At 38.7% G+C, this 21,825-nt stretch overlaps 2 protein-coding genes across 4 annotated transcripts; both read right to left on the bottom strand.

Moving 5' to 3' along the window:
* Positions 1 to 652: 652 nt before the first annotated feature.
* Positions 653 to 5,786, bottom strand: LOC144018648 (3-keto-steroid reductase/17-beta-hydroxysteroid dehydrogenase 7-like). Of its 2 annotated transcripts, XM_077521057.1 has the most exons (9): positions 5,643 to 5,786; positions 5,056 to 5,259; positions 4,890 to 4,982; positions 4,702 to 4,816; positions 3,015 to 3,209; positions 2,796 to 2,900; positions 2,661 to 2,717; positions 2,485 to 2,583; positions 653 to 1,125 (listed from the first exon to the last, which is right to left on the bottom strand). In XM_077521057.1, the coding sequence occupies exons 1-9, from the start codon at positions 5,675 to 5,677 to the stop codon at positions 997 to 999; spliced, it is 1,032 nt and encodes a 343-aa protein (XP_077377183.1). In that variant the 5' UTR covers positions 5,678 to 5,786; the 3' UTR covers positions 653 to 996. The 2 variants fall into 2 exon arrangements, 1 of the variants encoding a protein (XP_077377183.1); XR_013283488.1 differs by lacking the exons at positions 653 to 1,125; positions 2,485 to 2,583 and having other exon boundaries at positions 2,668 to 2,717; positions 2,796 to 2,872.
* A 655-nt stretch (positions 5,787 to 6,441) lies between these two features.
* ddr2b (discoidin domain receptor tyrosine kinase 2b) lies at positions 6,442 to 21,618 on the bottom strand. Of its 2 annotated transcripts, none has more exons than XM_077521021.1 (17): positions 21,519 to 21,618; positions 20,955 to 21,053; positions 19,167 to 19,269; positions 18,836 to 19,073; positions 15,812 to 15,959; positions 15,616 to 15,718; positions 13,607 to 13,790; positions 13,291 to 13,531; positions 13,094 to 13,159; positions 12,615 to 12,751; positions 12,316 to 12,523; positions 10,713 to 10,933; positions 10,499 to 10,626; positions 8,584 to 8,802; positions 7,526 to 7,760; positions 7,310 to 7,459; positions 6,442 to 7,194 (listed from the first exon to the last, which is right to left on the bottom strand). In XM_077521021.1, exons 2-17 carry the CDS (start codon positions 21,028 to 21,030, stop codon positions 7,060 to 7,062), a joined length of 2,592 nt encoding a protein of 863 aa, XP_077377147.1. In that variant the 5' UTR covers positions 21,031 to 21,053; positions 21,519 to 21,618; the 3' UTR covers positions 6,442 to 7,059. The 2 variants fall into 2 exon arrangements, with proteins under 2 accessions (XP_077377147.1, XP_077377157.1); XM_077521031.1 differs by having other exon boundaries at positions 7,339 to 7,459.
* Between the last annotated feature and the right edge of the window lie 207 nt (positions 21,619 to 21,825).

The raw sequence follows: 21,825 nt of genomic DNA, 5'->3' as shown, positions 1-21,825 counted from the left end.
CCCCATATGGAGGTACTCAATGCACTATTTTAAAATGATACATCATTTTGGTGAATTATTTTGCAGACCCCTGGGTGTCCCCTGAGCCCAGTTTGAGAACCACTGGCATCGGGTCGTACTACTAAAAAAAAAGTTCTCCACTTTGAAAATGCTGTAGCAGCTGTTCCAGAGATTACGTGGATTCAGGAGTTTCACAAAAAGCAGCAATGAAGTGGTCAGCAGGGACATGGTGAGTAACAGCTGGTGGAAACACATCTGTCTGTCCTCCCTGGAATCTTCTTTGCTCATCCACTCTGGATCACAAAAGTGTCACATTTAAGGATTTCCACTCATGTCTAAATCCACAGCCTCTTCCTGGACACTTTATTGCTTTTAGTCTATATCGTTTACAAAAATAGCAATGGCAGACTAACAATAACAAAGCTTTTGGACATGCCCAGACAGTTTTTTTCTTCCAAGGTCTGCACCGGCCAAATATTCATCCATTTATTTCCTCAAACACTTGTGCCCATTGGAGTCATGGGTGGCTGCAGCCTACAACAGCTGACTCGGTGAGTAACAGGGTATACTGTATGGGTGTACGATATCATTCAAATGCGCATACGCAAAAAGTATACAAAGTGCTGGTTGAATCAATCCAGAGCTCCATTTCACACAACAATCACTTTATTGAACATTTGCAAACAGAAAATTGTATAGAAGATGTTTTAGGCCAATAATGATCTGTTTAACCCGCACTGAGGCAGTCGGCTAATTCCACAAATTAGCCATCAGCTGAGTTAATGACGCCATTGTTGTCTATTGTGGACTGGGACGAGATTAGCAAGAGATCAGCACCGGCTGAGTACATTTTTACTGGGTTTGTTTGTTAAATATCTTTGAATGCAGGAGGCTAACCATTGAGGGAGAAGTATAACTGTGCAATTATTTACTCTTGTTTAAAACTAGACAAGCATGAATCAGTAACACAGTTGGTGTTTTGTGTGAAACTTTCCATTACGTAGAAGACGCATCTATGTCATTACACGGAACTTGATTTAGGTCAGTGAGTCTTCTCCTGATGTCTTTCTCCATTTCAAGTAGTTTCTCGTAAAGCACCTCACACATATTGTCGTCGATGTCCATCTGACAGAACACAAATGGGATCGTTACGTGCTGTATAATGTACATTAAAGCATTCTTGAAGGACGTTCATTTGATGCTTTCCGATATCACAAGGACACTTGCCGGCTCCATTTAGATTCAATACAACAGTAGAAGAAAAGAAATTCTGCTTTTACAAAGATAATTCTCAATTTTCAGCTCTGTGACTGTAACAGTAGTGAGTTTACATCTGTTTTATTACTATTGAAGTTAAGTTTGCTTCCGGTTGTTTTGTTTGATTTTGACTGATTTTGCAAGGCCCACAGAATATTGTGTTCTATTGCTATAAAAACATGGAACACACCAAAAGAAAAATTTGAGTCTCTGCTTTCATCAGGAAAAAAAAATGTATTTGTATCTGTTTCCGTTTTGCAGCAATTAGCATTAGAATATAGCTAAGTTTCATCCTGACTTGACATATTCACATTCCTGGTAAAAACACTGACAAAAAGAGCTTGTTGCAACATACTTATACTCTGCTGCCACCTGCTGGCTGCAATAACTGCCATTGCTTTAAGCCAATGCACTTGCATTTAAAAAAAGAAAAAAAAGAAAGTGTAAACACGTTTTTGGGAGGGAAGGCCAAAGTGTTAAAAAAAAAAAAAAACGTTTTTAAACGTTTTTGGGATTGAATGAGTTAATGTAAACTCTCCCTTATTGAACAAATAAAAATAATCTATTTGATTGACATTGTAAACCGCATTTTAGCATAGCATGAATCTACATACTGTACCACTATAAACCACCACAATGCTCAACACATTTATAACGTTATTCAGTCTGACAGTGTCAACCATAATTGAGCAAAATTCTTGACAATAATTGTTCTCTGCGTCCTCACTAGTCTAAACACAGAATTCTGATAATTATTGTGTTTATGGAAATACATTAAACAGCAAAATCCACCTGTTTTTAGCCATCTCAGGGGGCGGCCATTTTGCCACTTGCTGCCGAGTGAAAATAACATCACAGTTACTCAGGGCTCTGGTAACAACCAATCATGGTTCAGCTTGTGAACGTCACATGACCAAACTCAGAAAACGGGTGAGCCGTAATTGGCCATTACCTGAGCTCTGAGCAACTGTGATGTCATTTTCACTCGACAGCAAGTGGCAAAATGGCCGCCCCATTGAGCTTGATTAAAAACAGGTGGATTTTTCTGCTTAAATTATATTCCACAAACACAATGTTTAGGATCGTGAAGGCACATAGACCATATTAAAAGAATATTTTGGGTTGATTTCCTTGTTAACAAATTTGTGAAGCCATAATTTTTAGCACAGTTTGCCTCTTCCAAATAAAGCGACCTGTTAGCGCAATTGAAGTCTTTGAGATACTTACTTGCCGCGGCTCTGTGTAGTTTGTTCCAAATCCTGATGTTAAGCTGTGATATTTTGCCCGTGGGTCCAAAGATTCTGGTGTTTGAAGGAAAAGCCAATGCTGTGGAAGTGGAAGAATAATTTTATTTTTAAATAGCTGACATTTTACCAATCCTTTTGTTGGGTTATCTGACTTACCAGTGACGCCGCTCCGTTATATGGTGTAAGGGTAAACGTATTAGTGAAGATCCTGATCTGCTCAACACAGACAACACGAGTTGATGTTTCAGAAAAAAAAGGCAACAGCAGCAAAAAAAATCTCCTGGCACTCACCAGCCACATGATTGGCATGATTAAAGTCCAGAAAAATGAAGGCAGGATGCCATAAGTCAGATTGGTCATCACCAGTCCTGGACATATCACAGAGGAGAAAAGCCCCTTGGGGAATATCAAGAAAATGTTTACGCACATAAAGTCCTCCCAGAAGCCAATTGTTGACATCACAACAGCTATACATCTCAAAAAGCTTGAAAACTAAACGCAAAAACGAACCTGGCTGTTCTTGTGTGTGTTGAGCGCCACGCTGAGCATGTCAGATGCATACTTGGAGGAGCTGTAGGGCTCGGTCCCATTTTTATGCTGGATGTCGTCAATGCTGAACGCAGTGCGGCGGGCGTTACTTGAAGAGGTCCACACCACACGTGACGTGTGACCCGCCTCGCACAACAGAGGCTCCAGCTCTCGAACCTTGCACAGAAAGATGAGTGTCAAACCTGAAAGACTGCATGCAGTAGAATGCAAAAGTACAAGTGATGCTCGGTTTGTAGTATTAGTGTCATAGAGTTGTTTCCCCTCTACAAATTTGGTGGTGTGTCGTGAGGGTTTTATAACCTAATATGTGTGCTTTGGTTTCGTAAATGTTAGGAAGCACTAAGTCATGTTGCCAGTCACTCCATCTTAAAAGAACAATAATAAGTAATTCCTGCCATGAGGAGTTTCTCAATCCAAGCGTAATCAAAACTTGAGTTTCAGTTTGGTTTATTGACATAGAAACTAAGCATGAAGTAGATATGAGAGCAGAGTCTTTTTATGTATTTATGTATTTATTTATTTAATTTTGTATTTTATTTCCACGTTTATTTTTATTTTTGGACTCTTTTTTTTTTTTTTTTTAATTTGTACTTTTATTTATTTATGTACATATATTTTTTGTTTTTAATTTCCATTTAGATATTTTTTGTATATAATTAATAATTATTGAATAATATTTATTTGAGCAGAGCCTTTTTATTTATTAAATTATTTATTTTGTATTTTATTTCCACATTTTTATATTTATTTGTATTTTTTGACTCTCATTTTTATTTTTTTTTATTTTTACATTTATTTTTTGTTTTTAATTTCCATTTAGATATTTTTGTATATAATTAATAATTATTGAATTATATTTATATGAGGGCAGAGCCTTTTTATTTATTTAGATATTTATTTTTGTATTTTATTTCCACATTTATTTTTATATTTATTTTTATTTTTTTGACTTTCGTTTTCTATTTTTTTTATTTTTACTTTTATTTATTTATGTACATATATTTTTTGTTTTTATTTACATTTATATATATTTTTGGTATATATTTAATGAATTATCTATATTTTTTTATATCTGCTTTTATTTTCACTTTTATTTATTAATTTATTTAGGCATTTTTGGTCCTCCATAAGAAACGGACAGTGTCGTGTAGTATCCACAAAGCGGCCCAACGGTAAATACAAATAGTGAAAAGTGTATCCCAGGGACTGACTGGGGACCACGTTGACTACTGTAGATCTGACTCCAACCAGCTCTGGTTGTTGATGTCCCTCTCAGAAGGTAGAGTGCTTTGATACTGAACAATCTGTGTTTGATCTAATGTTTTGCTACTAGGTTCAAAATGTACTCCCTGTTCACAATATTTGTCAAATTGTGGCACCTGCACAATCGAATGCAGGGTTTCCCCAAGTGCTTTATAAGTCTGGCCATGCTAAGCGTCACCCTTCCCCGTTGACAAATATTTTCCGTTCCTGACCACCAGGCGTAGCAAGTGTTCTGGGGTAAAAACCTTGCACTTTTCATGAAAGTAATTAAGGTTAATGAAATATCTGACACAGCCCCATGTGCATTAACTTTTAAGTTCTTGGTATACCTAATAAAGTATATTATCAAATAATTGGATTGTTTAGTTGGGTGTTTACTGCTTACCAGGAGAAAATGACCAAACAGGTTTGTGGCGAAAACCTCCTGCAGACCATCAGAGTTGATGCGGTCCTGCTGTGTTAAAAGACCCTCTGCTGTCGCAAACATGTTGACGACGTTTCTGTTGAGGGGAGCGTACACGTTACATCAGTGCGGGCTATTAGCTAAACAAGTTAGTAATAAACTGAATTTACCTTGAGAACAAACCTTTGAAAAAGGCTTTTATATCTACTTGTGGATTGGGCATTATTCCTGCATTTAGATACAAAAAGTCAATTCTTTTGTACCTGCAGAAAAAAAATAAAAAATGAATCCATCAAGTTTGTCAAATGAGGTCCAGTATGGTGTCATTGTATCGACCTGGCTTTGAGTTCTCGGGCAGCAGCGAGCACTGACTGCGCAGAGCCCACATCGAGGTGCAATAAGTCCACATGGGCCTTGGCGTGGGATGCCAAGAGAGCAGAGCGGGCAGCCTCGGCCCGCTGCACGTTTCTGCACGCCAGACACAAACGGAGCTGGATGTGCTCAGTGAGAAGCCTTTCACATAAGGCAAGACCAATGCCACTGAAACGGGAAGACACGACAGATTGATGCAAAGAATGGCTGAGAATATGTTGTTGGTGCTAGGCAGTGCTCCCTACCCCAGCACTGAAAATTCTGGGAAATTCGATTGACATGGCAGCACATACAAGCGTCTTTGGTTATTGACTACCATTATACAGTACTAACCAACTTCTGTCATTAGACCAGACTCTGACATCAGTTGCAGAAGAATGCCCACATATCAAACGTGAAGGGTTTTCACTTGTAGGTGTGCAGATATGATACATTTGCAGTTTGAGGGGCGTCTACGTTTATCCATACAAGACTGTGTCGTAACATGAACTGTTTCCATACTTTATTTCGCAAAACAACTTCGCTTCGATATGGAAATAACATCAACTTACCTGTTCGCGCCGGTTACAATAACAACTTTCTCCATGTCTGACTGCGGGTTGTTACCTTCAGACTAACAACAGTTTAATAATGAATTTGTGGGAGGGAGGTACAGTCCCAATGGTCCCATGGTTCGATTCCGGTGTAAACAAAGCAACCAACCAATCCATGTGCACGAGACGTTAATGTCGATGAAATGCTGGCCAATTAGCTTCGAACTACGGCGAGTGACTAGAGACAAAAGACAAGCGAGGGCCATTTTTGCCCTTCCTGCTTACTTTACAAGAGAAACTCAATTTCTATGGGTTTACTTAATATATAATGAGGTTTTCAGGTTTTTATTTAATATATATATTTTTACTACCAATTTTTCCCAAATAAATAATTAACTTATTTACTGTTTAGTGTTGAGCCTGCTTTTTTATTTTTCGATTGAATCATACAATTTGGGCAAATGGCTCTCATTCTAGTCGCATAAAAGTTTTTGTGCAGTCCATTTATCTTTTTGTTTGTTTATTTATGTTTTAGTGAAGGGGCCGAATTTTCATGCCTGTGTAGAGGTGTCTAATTTCTTGTTGCCCTCTACTGGAGCAAATGAATGACGCAGTTGGGTCAATATCACTACAGTACTTCAAAATCAAAGTATTTACCAAAGTTTAACAAACAATGACTGTATATATTTGCACAATTAAAACTCCCATTCATTTTTGAGTGATTGTACTCTAAAATCACTTTATAAAACATACAGTATTTATAATCCACACACATAATGGATGTTGATTCCCGTATAAAATAGGCAGACAGACTAACTAAAACAACAAAAATTATTTTATTGTCATTCAGTAGATTAAGCAGGTCAAAATGTCCCAAAGTGTTACATGAGCGTCATTTATTGTGAGAAGATGAATATTTTTATGCTTTCATTTATTTTTACAAAGTAACAAATGTTAAAACATTGTGCATTACTACGTGTTCCAAACACGGGGTCATATTAGAATTATAAAGCCAACATTCAAATGTTTAAAAATCACAACAATGCTTACCTTTTCTTAAAAAAAAAAAAAAAAAAAAAAAAAAAAGTTTTAACACATTATTCATGGGTTATACAGAATATATATGGTTTATGAAAATAGTAACATGTTAAAAAAGCTGGCCAAATATGTTTCAAACAGAAATAACTCTAACCTATACATAGACACCAAATAGGCAATACAAAATAATAAATACATTGAGTAATTCAATATGAGAATGGTGTATATATATCTTCAGTTGCACGCTGCACATTTATTATATACAGTCCCTTTGTCGCAAACTAGTTTAAAACAACTTGATAACATTTGCAGGGTTGATTGTGATTCAACATTCATACTGAACAATTTCTGACCAACCAGGCTATGCTAAGCAGACAGAAACGATATGTCCCATCTGTTACGCCAGGTGCGCCACCAACTGATTGTGTATATCCTGGAAGCTCGGCCTCTGACTGGCATTTCTCCTCCAGCATCTCAGCATCAGGTCATTATACACACCATCGGGACAACAAGGTGGCTGGGGCAGGTAAACCTGAAAAAAAAAAAGGAGAAAAAAAAAATCTTGTCATTGAAAACAAATCACATACAGTAGTCCTGATCAATCTGTGGATAAAAAGATTCGATATGTTCAAAGGTGTGACGCTCACTTGTTTGCCCTGGTCCCTGAAGAACTCGCCTGTGTTTTCAATGACCTGCTCATCAGAGAGGTGGGCGTAAGGCTGCTTCTTGCAAAGAGTCAAAATCTCCCACAACGTCACCCCGTATGCCCACACGTCGCTAGCCATGGTGAATTTACCCTGGAAATCAGATCAGCAGACATAGTTGTAGATTGAATTGGACCGGGTCACTGGTCCCTCACTCACCAGCAAAATGCTTTCCCAAGACATCCAGCGGATCGGCAGTACAGCTCGGCCCTGGATCCGATAGTAGTCGCCGCGGTACAGGTTGCGACTCATGCCGAAATCTGCGATCTTTATGGTGTACTTCTTGCCCACCAAACAGTTTCGGGTGGCCAGGTCACGATGGACAAAGTTGAGCGAGTTCAAGTACTTCATACCGGAAGCTATCTGCACGGCCATGTCTATCAGTTTGCTGTAGCTAAAGAGCAAAGGTCAGAAAGAGAAAACCAGTCATGAGTGTGCATGGATTTGATGTTTTCCAAGTTGTCTCTGCACTTGATAACCACAGATCAGGTACATCTGCACATGCTTTTAATTAAATGTGATATATACTGCATCATTAGGGATGTAACGATAATGATGACATCACAATATTAAAAATACCAAGATGTCATCGTCGTCACGAATCAGCGTGCTAAAAAGGGAGGTTGTATTTCATTTGTATAGTTGTAGCACCCTCTGGTGGTTAGTTTGTTAGTGCCGTTGGGAATGTTTGGGCCACTGTGGTGGTTATTACGCCCATAAATCAGTCATACCAGCTAATATTCTTCAAAATCTCTGTCAAAAAAAACAACTTTCCGCCCGTTTCAGCCGAACGCAACATTGTGAACTACATGACACTTTATGCCGCTGAGCCAATGAGAGCACATGACAATGACATGACATGGCCAAGCTTAAGCTTTGTCACTGTTTTTATATACAAAAACACAATATAGTGCTCCCCACAATATGTGCTTATTTTTTTTTAAATGTTATTGCTTTTTTTTTTAAATTTATTTATTTTTGGCCAACCTCCCCACAATATTGTGATAATTATCGCATCATGAGTTTCATATCGTGATATTTCCAACCCCTATCAAGTTGTGATTGGGGAAAACTACATAAACAGACTAATCCAAAACATTTCACACCAATACTGTACAATCAAACGTTGAAACTATACAACATCAATCAAAAAGAATTTCTGATACAGCACTGAAGTGTCTGGTGATTAAATAAACATGAAAATATATTAAACCTACCGAACCATACTCTTCTCTTCTTTCTCCTCCTGTCCTGCCTCACAGTCCTCATCAACCTCCTTTAGTCTAAGCACGCAGAGGAACTGGTTGAGGTCTCCGTTCTCCATGTACTCGGTGATCATACACAGGGGGTCTGTGTCCACGCATACGGCCAGCAGACGGACAATGTTGGGGTCCATCAGACGAGACATAATTCGGATCTCCTCGAGGAAGTCATTCCTAAAGTGTGAAAATTGGAAATCTAGATTGGATAAATATATATGACTTGTATGCACTGTTGTTTGTTGGTTGTGACTACTTTAGCAGATTGTCAGGTACTCTGCATTTCAAAACAGATGCAATACTTTCTAGGTGTAAAAAAATGCTACTGGGGCAGTAGCAGGAACCAAGAGCATGAACAAAAATAATAGTAACAGCTTGGAAAGCCACCAGTTCCTCACAAGCAATCACAGATCAGCTCGCGAGCGTAACATGCCTAAGCTCAGGCAACAGGTGAACCGTGATTGCTCATTACCTGAGCCCTGAGAGAAACTGTGATGTCATTTTCAGTTGGCAGCAGGTGGCGAAATGGCCGCCCCTGAGATGTATTAAAATGGGTGGATTTTGCTGCTTAATTCATATTCCACAAACACAATTATATATATATTAGGGGTGTTAAAAAAAACTCAATTCGGCGATATATCGCGATACTACATCGCGCGATTCTCGAATCGATTTTATTTATTTATTTATTTATTTATTTTTTATTTTTATTTTTTTTTTAGGATTCACACCTTGAGCATGGAAGAATGTTATATGAACGGAACATTAAGCCTTAATATTTTATTTTAATGCTGTTCAAACATGAAACAGATTACAACCTCTATAAGACTGAAATTTCAGATAAATAAATAATACATTTTCATATAAATCTTACACTCTACAAGCTTACTGATTAGTATTTTCTAAATTTGAATGAAAAAAAATCGCAACAATCGACTTATAAATTCGTATCGGGATTAATCGGTATCGAATCGAATCGTGACCTGTGAATCCTGATACGAATCGAATCGTCAGGTACTAGGCAATTCACACCCCTAATATATATATATATATATATATATATATATATATATATATATATATATATATATATATATATATATATATATATATATATATATATATATATTTTGCGAGGGAACGCAAAGTTGTTTTTTGTTCTACCATGTCACCTTAGGGCCTTCGTACTTTTGCGAGTCAACACAAACACTGCTGTTAGCTCGATACAGTTCAACAGCAAGTAAATAGACTCACCAGTACTTGGATGTTTCTTTTTTTTTTTTCATCTGTCTGTCCCGATTCCACACCACCCCACGCATTTTCGTTCTAAGTCCATTGCTGATATTTCAAACGCGCCGCCGAAACCCTACACCCAGCTTTTGGTGTGTTGTAGCATGCTAGCTGGAGGCTGTACCCGCCCCGCTGCAATATGATTGGCTACAGCTTCGCTGGAAGGATATGACGCAGCCCATGACGCGGCCCGTAACCATGGACGTGCTCCGTAACCATGGACGCCGCCATATTGGATTAGCACTCATGAAGGTGTACAAAAAAAAAAAAAAAAAAATCTTTGTGTGAAAGCGACCGAACGGAACACAGATGGGCCGAACCGAAACTGTTGAACCAATCGGCTTTTACGGTTTTCAAAAACCGTCCCAGGCCTATATATATATATATATATATATATATATATATGTATATATATATATATGTATATATGTATATATGTATATATGTATATATGTATATATTAGTTTTTTTTAAGTAGACTAAAGTAAACCAGTTAAATCAGCTTCTCTTATCAGTCTTTTTTTTTAAACACAAATATCTGTACTGTAACCTCTTTTTGAATCCAACAGAATTAGCTAGTTACCTTGCATTCTTGTTAGCATCTTCTCGCAGTGTTTTAACAGCCACTAGCAGAGGTGCTTGGTTAGTTCCTTCTTCAGATGAGTCGTCGTTTAAAAAGGCCTGCATGCCTTCTGCTTCACACAAGTGCACCTAAAAAAAACAACAACACATTTTCACACACATTTTCAATGTCGCCGCATTTCCAGACATCCAAAACACAAAGAGCAAAAATGCACCTCGCCAAACTGCCCCTCTCCCAGTTTGACTTTGAATGTGAGTTTGTCTCTGGGGAACTCTCTCATGGATGGATCCACGCCAGCAAAGATATTGAGGTTGACAGCTGTGATGGAGTGGCTGCTGTTGTCAGACTCCTGCAGGTTGATGATGTCTGCCTCGGCATAGTGGGGGGCGACTTCTGAACCGGCGGCTTCAAGAGCCCTGTAGGAGCTGCTCGGTCCTAATGCGGAAGACACATGCAAGGGATCATTGCAGTGGATGCAGTGGGAGAAAACCTTTGAATGAAACAGAATGGATTATGTGGCTATAGGTTCGCAAATGTTCACGGTTGGAACATTTCACAGTTGGAACATTTCGGTTAACCTTGCTCTGTAAACTGAATTCTCGCGGCCTTGAGTGAATCAATTATCAATCTGTCTATTGCTATGTTACATTTCTGTGGGAATTTATGACAATTTATCCAAATTAATTGGAATTTATTATTGGGGCAGGACTAAACTATACATTTATAAAATTAAAGGGACATTCAGTGAACCCTAGCACCATCTAGTGGTGAACTAATAATTCATTCATTAAAAAAAACTGTTTCTGTCAATAATATGCAAAAAATATGTAGTATCGCGTATTTTTTTTCTTTTATATCAAATTGCACTCAATTCCTATTCACTCATTCACTCGCAGCCATTTTCACTGAAGCAAGCCCCTTCGCTCCTGGCTGTTTTACTGGATTTTGACTGATTTTGCAAGGCCCACAGAATATTGTGTTGTATTGCTATAAAAACATGGAACCTACCAAAAGAAAGATTAGCGTCTCTTATTTAATCAGGAAAAAATATATATATTTCTACCCTTTTCCGTTTTGCAGCAATTAGCATTAGAAGTTTCATCATTATTCACAAATCTGCTTAGAATTGTGGGGAAACAGCTTGTTTTCATCATGGCCCTGATCTCTGCTGCCACCTGCTGTCCATTTTTGTAATTACTACCATTTTTTTCACCTGTTCTCTGCAGTTGAGAGGCTGCATTAAAGCCTTCTGTATGCTCTAGCATTAAAAAAAAAAAAAAAAAAAAAAAAAAGTATAAATACGTCTTTGGAACACTTAATACATTTAAAATACATAAAAATCTATTTATATGTTTTTGGGAGCAAATTAGTAAATTACCATGTACACTTTCCAGTTGGAATATATATTTTTTAAATTTCCCATCTTAAAGCTGCTCCTTGTAACAATTTGCCCAAAAATATATTTACAGTAGGCTTTTTATTAGACCATTTATGACTGAAATGTCTTCTAATTGGTAGATTTACACCTTAGCTGTTAACAAGCAATCATCTGGCCAATAATTTTCAGACTGAATTCGGGTTTGAATTTCCCGCCCTCTGGCTGGGGATGTAACATCATGTGGTCATTATGTACGTGAAGAATGGTGTGTGTAGTTTCATTCTTCACCAACAGGTGGTAGTAGCGTTTCAAAATTGAATTTTCTTTAACTTTAGCTTTAACTTCTTTAATTAGCTTTACCTTTCCATGAAAAAAAAATCCCTGAAAACTAACAATAATTGACTGAAATCTTTAACTCCTTTGCAACCGTAGAGCTCACCCAGGTGTCCCGTGAAATGTGCAAACTCGGGCAATCTCCGGATGAGCCGGGAAGGCTCCTGGTAGTCGGCGCAAAGGGGGAAGATCCTCTCATAGGTGGAGTTGGAGGTGGAGAGAGAGGAGGACATAGAGGAGCGCTGGAAGGAAAAGGCCTGAGTCTGAACCGCAAGACGCGCTGTGAGCTCCTCATCCAGAATTCGCCGTGATGCCTTAAATATTAAAACACATAATCGTTTCCATTTGCCATTGTTGGAAATGCACACTTGGAAAATAATCGTAGTCAAATGGAACATTTCGCACCTTTTCAAGCATTTTTTGCCACACCTGCCGCCACAAGATGATAACTATGATGGTCAAAAGGATAGCGATAATAGCCACCAAGCAGCCAATCAGGATCCTTGTATTGCTGTCATCCACTTTGTGAGTTGGATCGTCCCCTAAATAAGACAGAAAACGAGACTTGAGTAACATTTTGATGCTTGAAACAGTCTGAAAGTCTACCAGCAGGGGGCATTGTCTGCTTACACAGAAAATGAGTTGGCCTGTTTAAGCTATTTATGCAATTAGCTGCCCTTGTAATAGAATGAAGCATTATAGACCACATCGAGATGCTTTGCATCATTTCTATTCAACTCTAGATGTATAATCAATCAGTGGTTTGTGGTGTTTTGTCAACACACACACATCCACATCAAGCATCAGCAATTATCTGTTGGAGCTTCTTTTTTCTTTCTTTTTTTTTTTTTTTTTTTTTTTTAAGAAGAATAAACAAACCTAACCTGGCAACGTGTTCGTTGGGTGTCCATGTTTTCGAGGAGTCAAAGATGTGTTGTACACCGCTGAGCCTGCCAGTGGGGAAAGACAAGGGAGAAAATAATGATGGAGGGAGAAACTACAAATCCGAAGTTTCCGAACATTCTCCGCAAAATTAAATAGGAATGGACATAAAAAATGCTTGGAAGAAAGATGACTTCACCTGACTGGAAGGCGACTTCACTGAAAAGCATCCAGAGGTCACCGAAGTGAAAACGGCATTTGATGGCGATGGCGGTACGGTCGCCGAGAGGCACGGTGACAAAACGGGCACTTTGGCTCACGTAGTCGACAGGTGGCCTGAAGGTCACCGGGTCAGATTCCCAGTTTGAGCCCGAGCGGAAATAACAGGTGGCCTGTCTGAACATCCGGACTCCTCGACTGAACATGTTATTACAGTGAACCTGTGGACGAAAACTCTGAAATTTAATAATTTTTTTTTTTTTTTCAAACTCCATTTCTATATTTTGTCTTGTCACCTTCACGGAAGTGAAGTTTCGGATGTGGTCGAACTCGAAAGTCATTTCCACGTAACCTTTGGGGGAGCTCCTGTTGCTCCAGCCCACGTAGTCGTAACCCGGCCACGTGCCGTAGATGTGACTGTGGAGAAAATCCTCCAGACCCCACGTACCATCCGTCAGCTGGCCCAGACCCTTTGTCAATCTAGTAAGGAAGATTGATGATGAGAAAAAAAAAAATAATAATATATATGCAGTATCTCACAAAAAGAGAGTAGGCCTCACAGTTTTATAAACATTATATCGTTTCATTGTAACCTTGCCAGCAAGCTGAATTCTGGCAGCATTTGACCAAAGACGACGTTTTCATCCATTGCCATGATTGATCAAAACAAACGTGCACAAGTTGCCACATCGTCCAATCAGATGGAAGTATTGTACAGAATGTCCCGCCTTTACCGAGAAAATGATCGTAGAGCAGTCCCAGATTGATCTTGTGAAGAACTCCCTTGAGTGAATCACAATTATCAATCTGGCTATTGCCAGGTTAGTTTCTTTGGCCAATACTTGAGAAATAACAGTAGTAAAGTTAGTACAGGGGTCTGCAACCTGGGGCTCTGGAGCCACATGTGGCTATTTAAAAAAAAAAAAAAAAAAAAAAAAAAAAAAAAAAAAAAAAGTACAAATGATCAATTTTCTGTTTTGCACAATTTTTTTTTAACATAAAATAGTCCTGAAATGAATGAATGATTTAGAAAAAAAGAATAATTAAATATTAAAAATTTATCAGAGTCCAAATTTTTGAATTGTCAGAAAAAGAGCAATGAAAGGGAGATGAAAAAGTTTTTTTTTTTTTTTTTTTTTTTTATTACCTACCAATGACCATAAAATGTCCAAAAAGGAAGAGGAAAAGCAGAAATGTCCATGAAAAATGTCACAATATTGAATAAAAAGGCAGAAAAGAAAATGTGAAAAGTACCTATAAAAGGTCGAAAAACAAAAGAAGAAATCCCAAAAATTAACTCAAGTATACAAAATTGCAAACCAAAAAAAAGAAAGAAACGGGTCAGAAAATGTACTTTGAAAAAAGCAGAACACATTTAAAAAGTAACCATAAAATGTAAAAAAACAAAACAAAAAAAACAAAAACAAAAAACAAAAGAAGAAATCCCAAAATTTAATTTAAAATTGTAAACACACACAAAAAAAGAAAAGGGTCAGAACATGTACTTTAAAAAAAAAAAAGCAGAACACATTTAAAAGGTTAAAATGTCCAAAAACAAAAGAAGAAATCTGTCAAATTACCATCAAATGTCCACAAAATTACCAAATGTCAGAAAACTATAGTAAAAAGGCAGCAAGAAATGTAAAAAAAAAAAAAAAAAAAAAAGCCACAAAATGTCCAAAAAGAAAGGAGAAAGGCAGAAATTTACCATATGTCCATAAATTGTCAAAAATGTCAAAAAAATTAACAAAGGTAGAAAAGTCTGGAAAAAAAGTATGAAAAATGAAGTATGAAAAATTACAACATAATAATAATTAAAAAAAAAAATCCAAAAACGAAGACAAAAAGAAAAATAAATTTCAAAGTATTGCATGCTGCATTCTTCTGTTTTATGACACAGCGCTAATTAGCTCTTGGGCCCTCAGTAAATTAGACTTTCGCTCATCACAATGTTCAAATGTTTCGTGGCCCCTTTAGTTGCTGACCTCTGAGTTAGTATAACTCAACTAACACACAAAAATTATTGTGCTGAAATTGTTTGCAACAAAAGTGAGTAGACTTTTGAGTGAAACTGTGCAATTAGACATTTTCCCTCTCTGGCGTCACATGACTTGTTAATTTGTGTGCTTCCTGTAGAGTTTGCATGTTTTGAGTGGGGCCAACATTGGCTGACTGGCTTTTCACCCATGACCATAATGGGGACTAGCTTTATCGAGAATGGATGGATGGATATTAAATTTACATGTATACTTATGAAGTGTAGCTCAAGATTTTCGATCATATGACATCTGTAGAATGTCCTCACTTTTCGGCTGATGCTCCGTCATACACAGAGTCATTGAAGTAGACATCCAGACCTTGATAGATCATTTGGTGCCCCTCAGGGATGTTGTAGGACATCAGACCATCTACAGTCCAAACAGAGATATCAAAATTGTATTCATCAAAATGTAAAACTGACATTGGGAGTTTCATCAATGAAATACAAGCTTCTGACTAACCAAGCCATTCGCAGCCGTAGAGCTCAACTCTCATACACACTATCAAAGAGTGGTCAGTCACCGGCATGAAGCGCACATATCGAGCGATTATGGGAGGCTCCAGATCCTTCAGCACCACATCATACGCGTTCCTGTTTCCTTCAATGACCTAGTAGAGGAAAGGCACATGAGACGTAAAGCAACACAGGTGTAAATGAATGCTGCCTCTATTTGGTGGACGTTGATGTTTACTTTCTTGGCATTATTGACATTTGCTAACGTATGTCTCTCTAGTTGAAACAACATTAACGTTTAAGGGTTTCTCAACTATTATGTCAGTAAATTGGTGAGATAGATTCTTATCTGATGCTCTTCACTTGTTTTTGACTGTACGTACTTGAGTTTTAAATGTGGTTTTAGTATTCAGTGGTGTATAGCTAGGCTAAAGTTGTATTGCATATAGCTAGACTAAAATCGTCTTCTTCTTCTTCTTCTTCTTCTTCTTCTTCTTCTTCTTCTTCTTAAATATAACTCAAATTCTATCAGGAAAAACAGCAAAGATGGTTGGTGATTTAAGAAGTCTTAATGTATTGGTTTATTTCTTCTTCTTCTCCTTCTCCTTCTTCTTCTTCTTGTATTGGTTGTTGTTGTTGTTGTTGTTGTTCTTCTTCTTCTTCTTCTTCTTCTTCTTCTTCATGTATTGGTTGTTGTTGTTGTTGTTGTTCTTCTTCTTCTTCTTCTTCTTCTTCTTCTTCTTCTTCATGTATTGGTTGTTGTTGTTGTTGTTGTTCTTCTTCTTCTTCTTCTTCTTCTTCTTCTTCTTCATGTATTGGTTGTTGTTGTTGTTGTTGTTGTTGTTCTTCTTCTTCTTCTTCTTCGTCTTCTTCTTCTTCTTCTTCTTCTTCTTCTTCTTCTTCTTCATGTATTGGTTGTTGTTGTTGTTCTTCTTCTTCTTCTTCTTCTTCTTAAATATAACTCAAATTCTATCAGAAAAACAGCAAAGATGGGAGGTGATTTAAGAAGTCTTAATGTATTGGTTTATTTCTTCTTCTTCTCCTCCTCCTTCTTCTTCTTGTATTGGTTGTTGTTGTTGTTGTTGTTCTTCTTCTTCTTCTTCTTCGTCTTCTTCTTCTTCTTCTTCTTCTTCTTCTTCATGTATTGGTTGTTGTTGTTGTTGTTGTTGTTCTTCTTCTTCTTCTTCTTCTTCTTCTTCTTCATGTATTGGTTGTTGTTGTTGTTGTTGTTCTTCTTCTTCTTCTTCTTCTTCATGTATTGGTTGTTGTTGTTGTTGTTGTTGTTGTTGTTCTTCTTCTTCGTCTTCTTCTTCTTCTTCTTCTTCTTCTTCTTCTTCTTCTTCATGTATTGGTTGTTGTTGTTGTTGTTCTTCTTCTTCTTCTTCTTCTTCTTCTTCATGTATTGGTTGTTGTTGTTGTTGTTGTTGTTGTTGTTCTTCTTCTTCGTCTTCTTCTTCTTCTTCTTCTTCTTCTTCTTCTTCTTCTTCTTCTTCTTCATGTATTGGTTGTTGTTGTTGTTGTTCTTCTTCTTCTTCTTCTTCTTCTTCTTCTTCTTCTTCTTCTTCTTCTTCTTCTTCTTAAAACAAAAAAGAAGTAGCTTCCACCGGAAGTACTTAAATAGACCCTTCCAGTGTGACGTCACATTTAAGTGCGCCCCTTGCGGTGGAGGGCAGGGGGTCAATGCGAGTGTATTAGAAAACAATCAGCATGACCTAGAAAATAGGTCAAACAGTTGATAAATTAGCGACCAATGCTATGGTGAACTTGTGCGCGGCCTACGGATGCTCTAATGGCTCAAAGAGACATGAGATCATTCTTTCGGATGCCGGCAGTGATTCTAAACCAGACCAGGTAGTTTTTCTCTTTTTCATATACAGTTGGTCATCACATGAACCTCTGATTGTAAATTCCAGGCAGACCTGATGAATGTGCCGTATAATCTTTACTGAAACAATCATTCATACTTTTTTTTTTTTTTTTGCATAAGTATTCAAGTAAGTTTTGAACAAAAAGTTAATGATTTAACACTATCACAATTAACACTTTGTGGTCTGTTTGTTAGCAGCTAGCAAGCTAAGATAGCTTGAAGACTTTGATATACAGCAAGACAAGTATATCCGGACACAAACGATTTAATGAATGATAATTTACACCATGAAAGTAGTGATCGACGTACTGTTTCAACCAAAAACAACATACCTTAAGCTTCCACTTTCACTTTGCCCAACAACAAACTACATTTGTTCTGTAGTTAGCGGCTCCAAACGACTGGTTTAAATGAGTCGCATGTCGCAGTAATGTAGTGTCCTACTCGGGACGTTTTTTTGTGACACTTGACATACTTCCCACCTTTTAACGAAAACGCTCACTGAAAATCAAGCTCTCTACATTCATTTGTATTGGGATGTTTGCCCTCCGGGAGGCGGTGACGTCAGTTGGAAGGGTGTATTGATAACCGTAGTCATTGCTTTGTGGAGTTTAATTGTCACTTTTTTTTTTTTTTAGTCATGAATGCCATCTCTGGCGTAAAGTGTAACTGCAGCCCCTGTGTCAAGCTCGTGCAGGGTGCGGGTGGGAGTACGTAGCTTGAATAAACTTGTCTTTTGTTGTTGTTTTTTTATTGTTGTTTTTTTTTTCAGTTTTCTTGGAGTCTGAACTGGAGTTTGGGCTGTGCTCAAAGCCGGCCTCTTTTTTTTTGTTTTGCTTTGTTTTCAGTTTCCATCCCAATTGTGTCGTACGCTAACATTAAATTTCTGCAGGGATGAGCATGACGTCACCCTCCAACACTCTAGCCCTCCCCACTCCCAAGAAAGATTGGAGTATTCTAGCGCTAATGTTCATGGTTTTGTTTTTTGTAAAAAAACGCAGCCAAAATAGTAAGATAAAACTGCAATAAGATGAAGCTATGATCACAAACAAAACCAAGAGACCAATCCACAAAGTAGTAGCTAACCATACAATAGGCTGGCGTCTTAGGTCAATGTACCACTGTCCTGTACGTACAAAACTGCAATGACGCTGAAGTGCTCACCTGCCGCCCCTTCCGATCACTCCAGCCCGACCATTTGCTGCCATCGCGGCTGTACTTGATCCTATATCGCTGGGCAAACTCATTCCCCATGCCGTCGGCGTGGCGCCCTTGCGTGCCCACCAGTGTAATGAAATGCAGCGAGCGTAGGTCCACCTGCAGATATTCTTTAAGGCCGTCAGATTCGGACAAAACGTCAGGGCACCAGGCACCGTCTCCGTCCCCGTTGTCAAAATCAAGTCTGCACAAGATAAAGAGGATGAGCACAAATTTACAAAGACAAATAACAAAGATTCCAGACCACAAGTTTCAAGAGTAATAAACAATGACACGCCTCCCAAATTTTGCAGCAGTTGACTCAGACCACTGGCTGGAAGCTGAAATGTCCTCATCCTGTATCTGGCCACCAGTCATGCCCAGAGGATAGCGGCACATTTCTACAAACACACAAGGCATCCTTGATACATGAACACGTTCGCATACCTTATAGATTTGTATACAGTCCGTGTATTTACAAGTGAAGTGTGGAGGTGAGTTGTGTGTAGTTATTTAAAAAAAATAATTTTTTTTTTGCTAGTCCCCTTCCTGCGGCCCTGCGAGGCCTCTACAGCGGAACAGAGGCGTCACTGTGTAACGTGCCAGTCTCAGGAGGCTTGCTCTTCAGTGTTCATTGCTTTTTCCAGAGCTCCACCACATCCACGTGAGACACACGTTTGACTTTTTAACGTCAAGATTTTCATTTCAATGCTAATTCTATCAAAGTCACAGCCACGACTTCCTGTACCTGCTCCTACCTGGTAATTAATGGAAGATGTCGATTTATTCCCTTTCCCGCTAAAATGTCTGTTATATTTCAGCAGCGGGACAAATCCGCTTTATGCTGTGAAAATATTCAAAGTGGGGAGAGTGTGGAGCTGCGTGTGCTGCCCACGACTACGCCTAAAAACCGCTTGTGAAAGGTCTGCCTGTTCGGACGGTATTTGCTGTCTTACATCGGCTAAACCACACACACGCACACACTCGTCTGCGCTTTAAAGCCCACCCACCTGATATTGCTTTCTTTATCCATCTTGCAATTATATCTCCATATAGAAATGTTATTTTAAGCTCACGCGGTTTGACCACGTACACATAAGCTAGCTAATGCTAAGCTAGCTAGCTTATTACTTTTACAACTTGTCAATCACAATTCAAGGACGCATCTGTTGAGGAAGGACGCATCTGTACTTGCTCCTGCACTCGCTCGTGAATCTAACTACTTGTTGATTTTTGCATTGGGATTTTTAACTACATTGTTGCAGAATGCCTGGCGGAAAAAGAGCTGACTGGCTCGAATTCCGTTTGGACATTTGTTCTAACAGTCAAGGCTACATGATAAGGCTGTATTGTGGCTCCAATGAATCTGCTGTCAATACGCAAAATGGGGGTTGGTGGTCTGGTTCCTGGAATGCAGCTGGCGTGGGCCGCTCTGCTGGGTGAGCTAGGCTGGGCAGCGCACAGGAGTCATCAGACCCACAACATGCTAGCAACCAGTGGTGCTACCTGACCAGAATGGAGTGCTGAAATTGCTTGAAAGCAATGGGCCGAATGCAAGCCGATCTACTCTTCTGGAAAGCACAACATGTGTGAAAGCTGATCCGAGGTCAGCGAAGACCCTACTGGTGAAAGAGAAGAATTGCGCTTGCCTTGGCTGCTCGCCTGGCGGGGTGGGCTTGCTGGCGGCGTCTGGGGACCGACTCACCAGTGCCAAATGACTGGGACTAGCCACAATCTACACACGGACATTCAAGATGAACTGAGCGAGCAGTGTCTGGGATAGTATGGGATGGATAACGATCAAAATTAATGTCTATTCTAAATAATGTATATGATTGATGCGTTATAGTAATGGGTCAATGGGGACGGGTCTCGAATAAGCTTCGGCTTCTACCCGTCAGCCCTTCTTTCGGATGTCAATGTTGCAAATGATGTGATGTGATTGATGTAAACTGTAATGTGTCCGAAAGGAAAAAAATGAATAAACCAAACCAATAAACCAAACATCTTACTTTGCTGAGATTAACCTCTTGAAAATGGCACCAAAATAAAAAACATAAAAAAACAGAAGAAGATGAATATCTACCTGGGTTAACTTGACATCGTGCTGCGCCAGCCAGCAGGATGAAGATAACATGGCGTGCTGCCTCTTTCCCTCCCATGACCTTTGTCGCTTCGCAAGGAGCTGCACGTGCACCAACCCAGAAGAATATGGAGAAAAATCCATGGAAATACATCAGTCAGTCTTGTTCGGGTACAGCACTGTTGTTATTGTTATGATCCTTCCAAAATAAGGTTTCATTGTAGACACATAAATACACATTATCCTCTTTGTATGCTCATATGATGCCTCCTTACTTCACTACTTGAAACAAACATGCGCAAGAGTGCAGACTTTGGTTTTTAGAGGTCACTAATTAGTGGAAATTATTCACTGAAGAGAAAGAAAAACATGCTAACATATTTAAATGTAATGATTTGGCTGATCTGGCCTCCCGTGTGTGTATTTCCTCTCACGTGTCTTCCTGCACAATGTAATTCACAACACCCAAATCGTCTCCAGGCAAAGATGCAAGCCAACATCAACTTTAAAAATCAGAATGGCAACTTGTATTAAAATAACGGTTGACAAATTTTGATTTAGACTTACTTGTGTATGTCTTTGCGATTAGGAAGTCATCAATCTCAGAAAATAGCCCTCATCTTCGACTCGCTGGACTCTTCTGGACTTCATGGAAGTGGAAAGAAGAGAGAGAAAGAGAGAGAGAGAGAGTGAGAGAGGGAGAGGAAACGGAGGCTGGTGGAAAGAAACAGAGAAAATAACACACTTTGGGGTTTTGAGGGGGAGGCCAACCTCCCAGAATGCCACCTGATTCACAAATGGTGGAAATTATGGTCTGCAGAGGCAGAGAACTGTGCCTGCGACGGTGCCACCCTCCGCCGAGCGCATCTTTTTG

Source organism: Festucalex cinctus, chromosome 1 (genome assembly GCF_051991245.1).
Source record: "Festucalex cinctus isolate MCC-2025b chromosome 1, RoL_Fcin_1.0, whole genome shotgun sequence".
Classification (NCBI taxonomy): Eukaryota; Metazoa; Chordata; class Actinopteri; order Syngnathiformes; family Syngnathidae; genus Festucalex; species Festucalex cinctus.
Note: the sequence above shows the minus strand (reverse complement) of the source record. Positions and strands in the feature narration are given on the sequence as shown.

What these genes read in the sequence shown, in the direction of transcription:
- LOC144018648 (XM_077521057.1), bottom strand. Translation starts at nt 5,677, where the DNA reads ATGGAGAAAGTTGTTATTGTAACCGGCGCGAACAG. An exon ending in GCCCGAGAACTCAAAGCCAG is followed by an intron (nt 4,983 to 5,055) that starts GTCGATACAATG and finishes TTTTTTCTGCAG; the next exon opens with GTACAAAAGAATTGACTTTT. An exon ending in ACACACACAAGAACAGCCAG is followed by an intron (nt 2,901 to 3,014) that starts GTTCGTTTTTGC and finishes ATATTCCCCAAG; the next exon opens with GGGCTTTTCTCCTCTGTGAT.
- ddr2b (XM_077521021.1), bottom strand. Translation starts at nt 21,030, where the DNA reads ATGGGAGGGAAAGAGGCAGCACGCCATGTTATCTTCATCCTGCTGGCT. An exon ending in GAAACTTCACTTCCGTGAAG is followed by an intron (nt 13,532 to 13,606) that starts GTGACAAGACAA and finishes TTTCGTCCACAG; the next exon opens with GTTCACTGTAATAACATGTT. An exon ending in CCCAACGAACACGTTGCCAG is followed by an intron (nt 12,752 to 13,093) that starts GTTAGGTTTGTT and finishes TGTCTTATTTAG; the next exon opens with GGGACGATCCAACTCACAAA.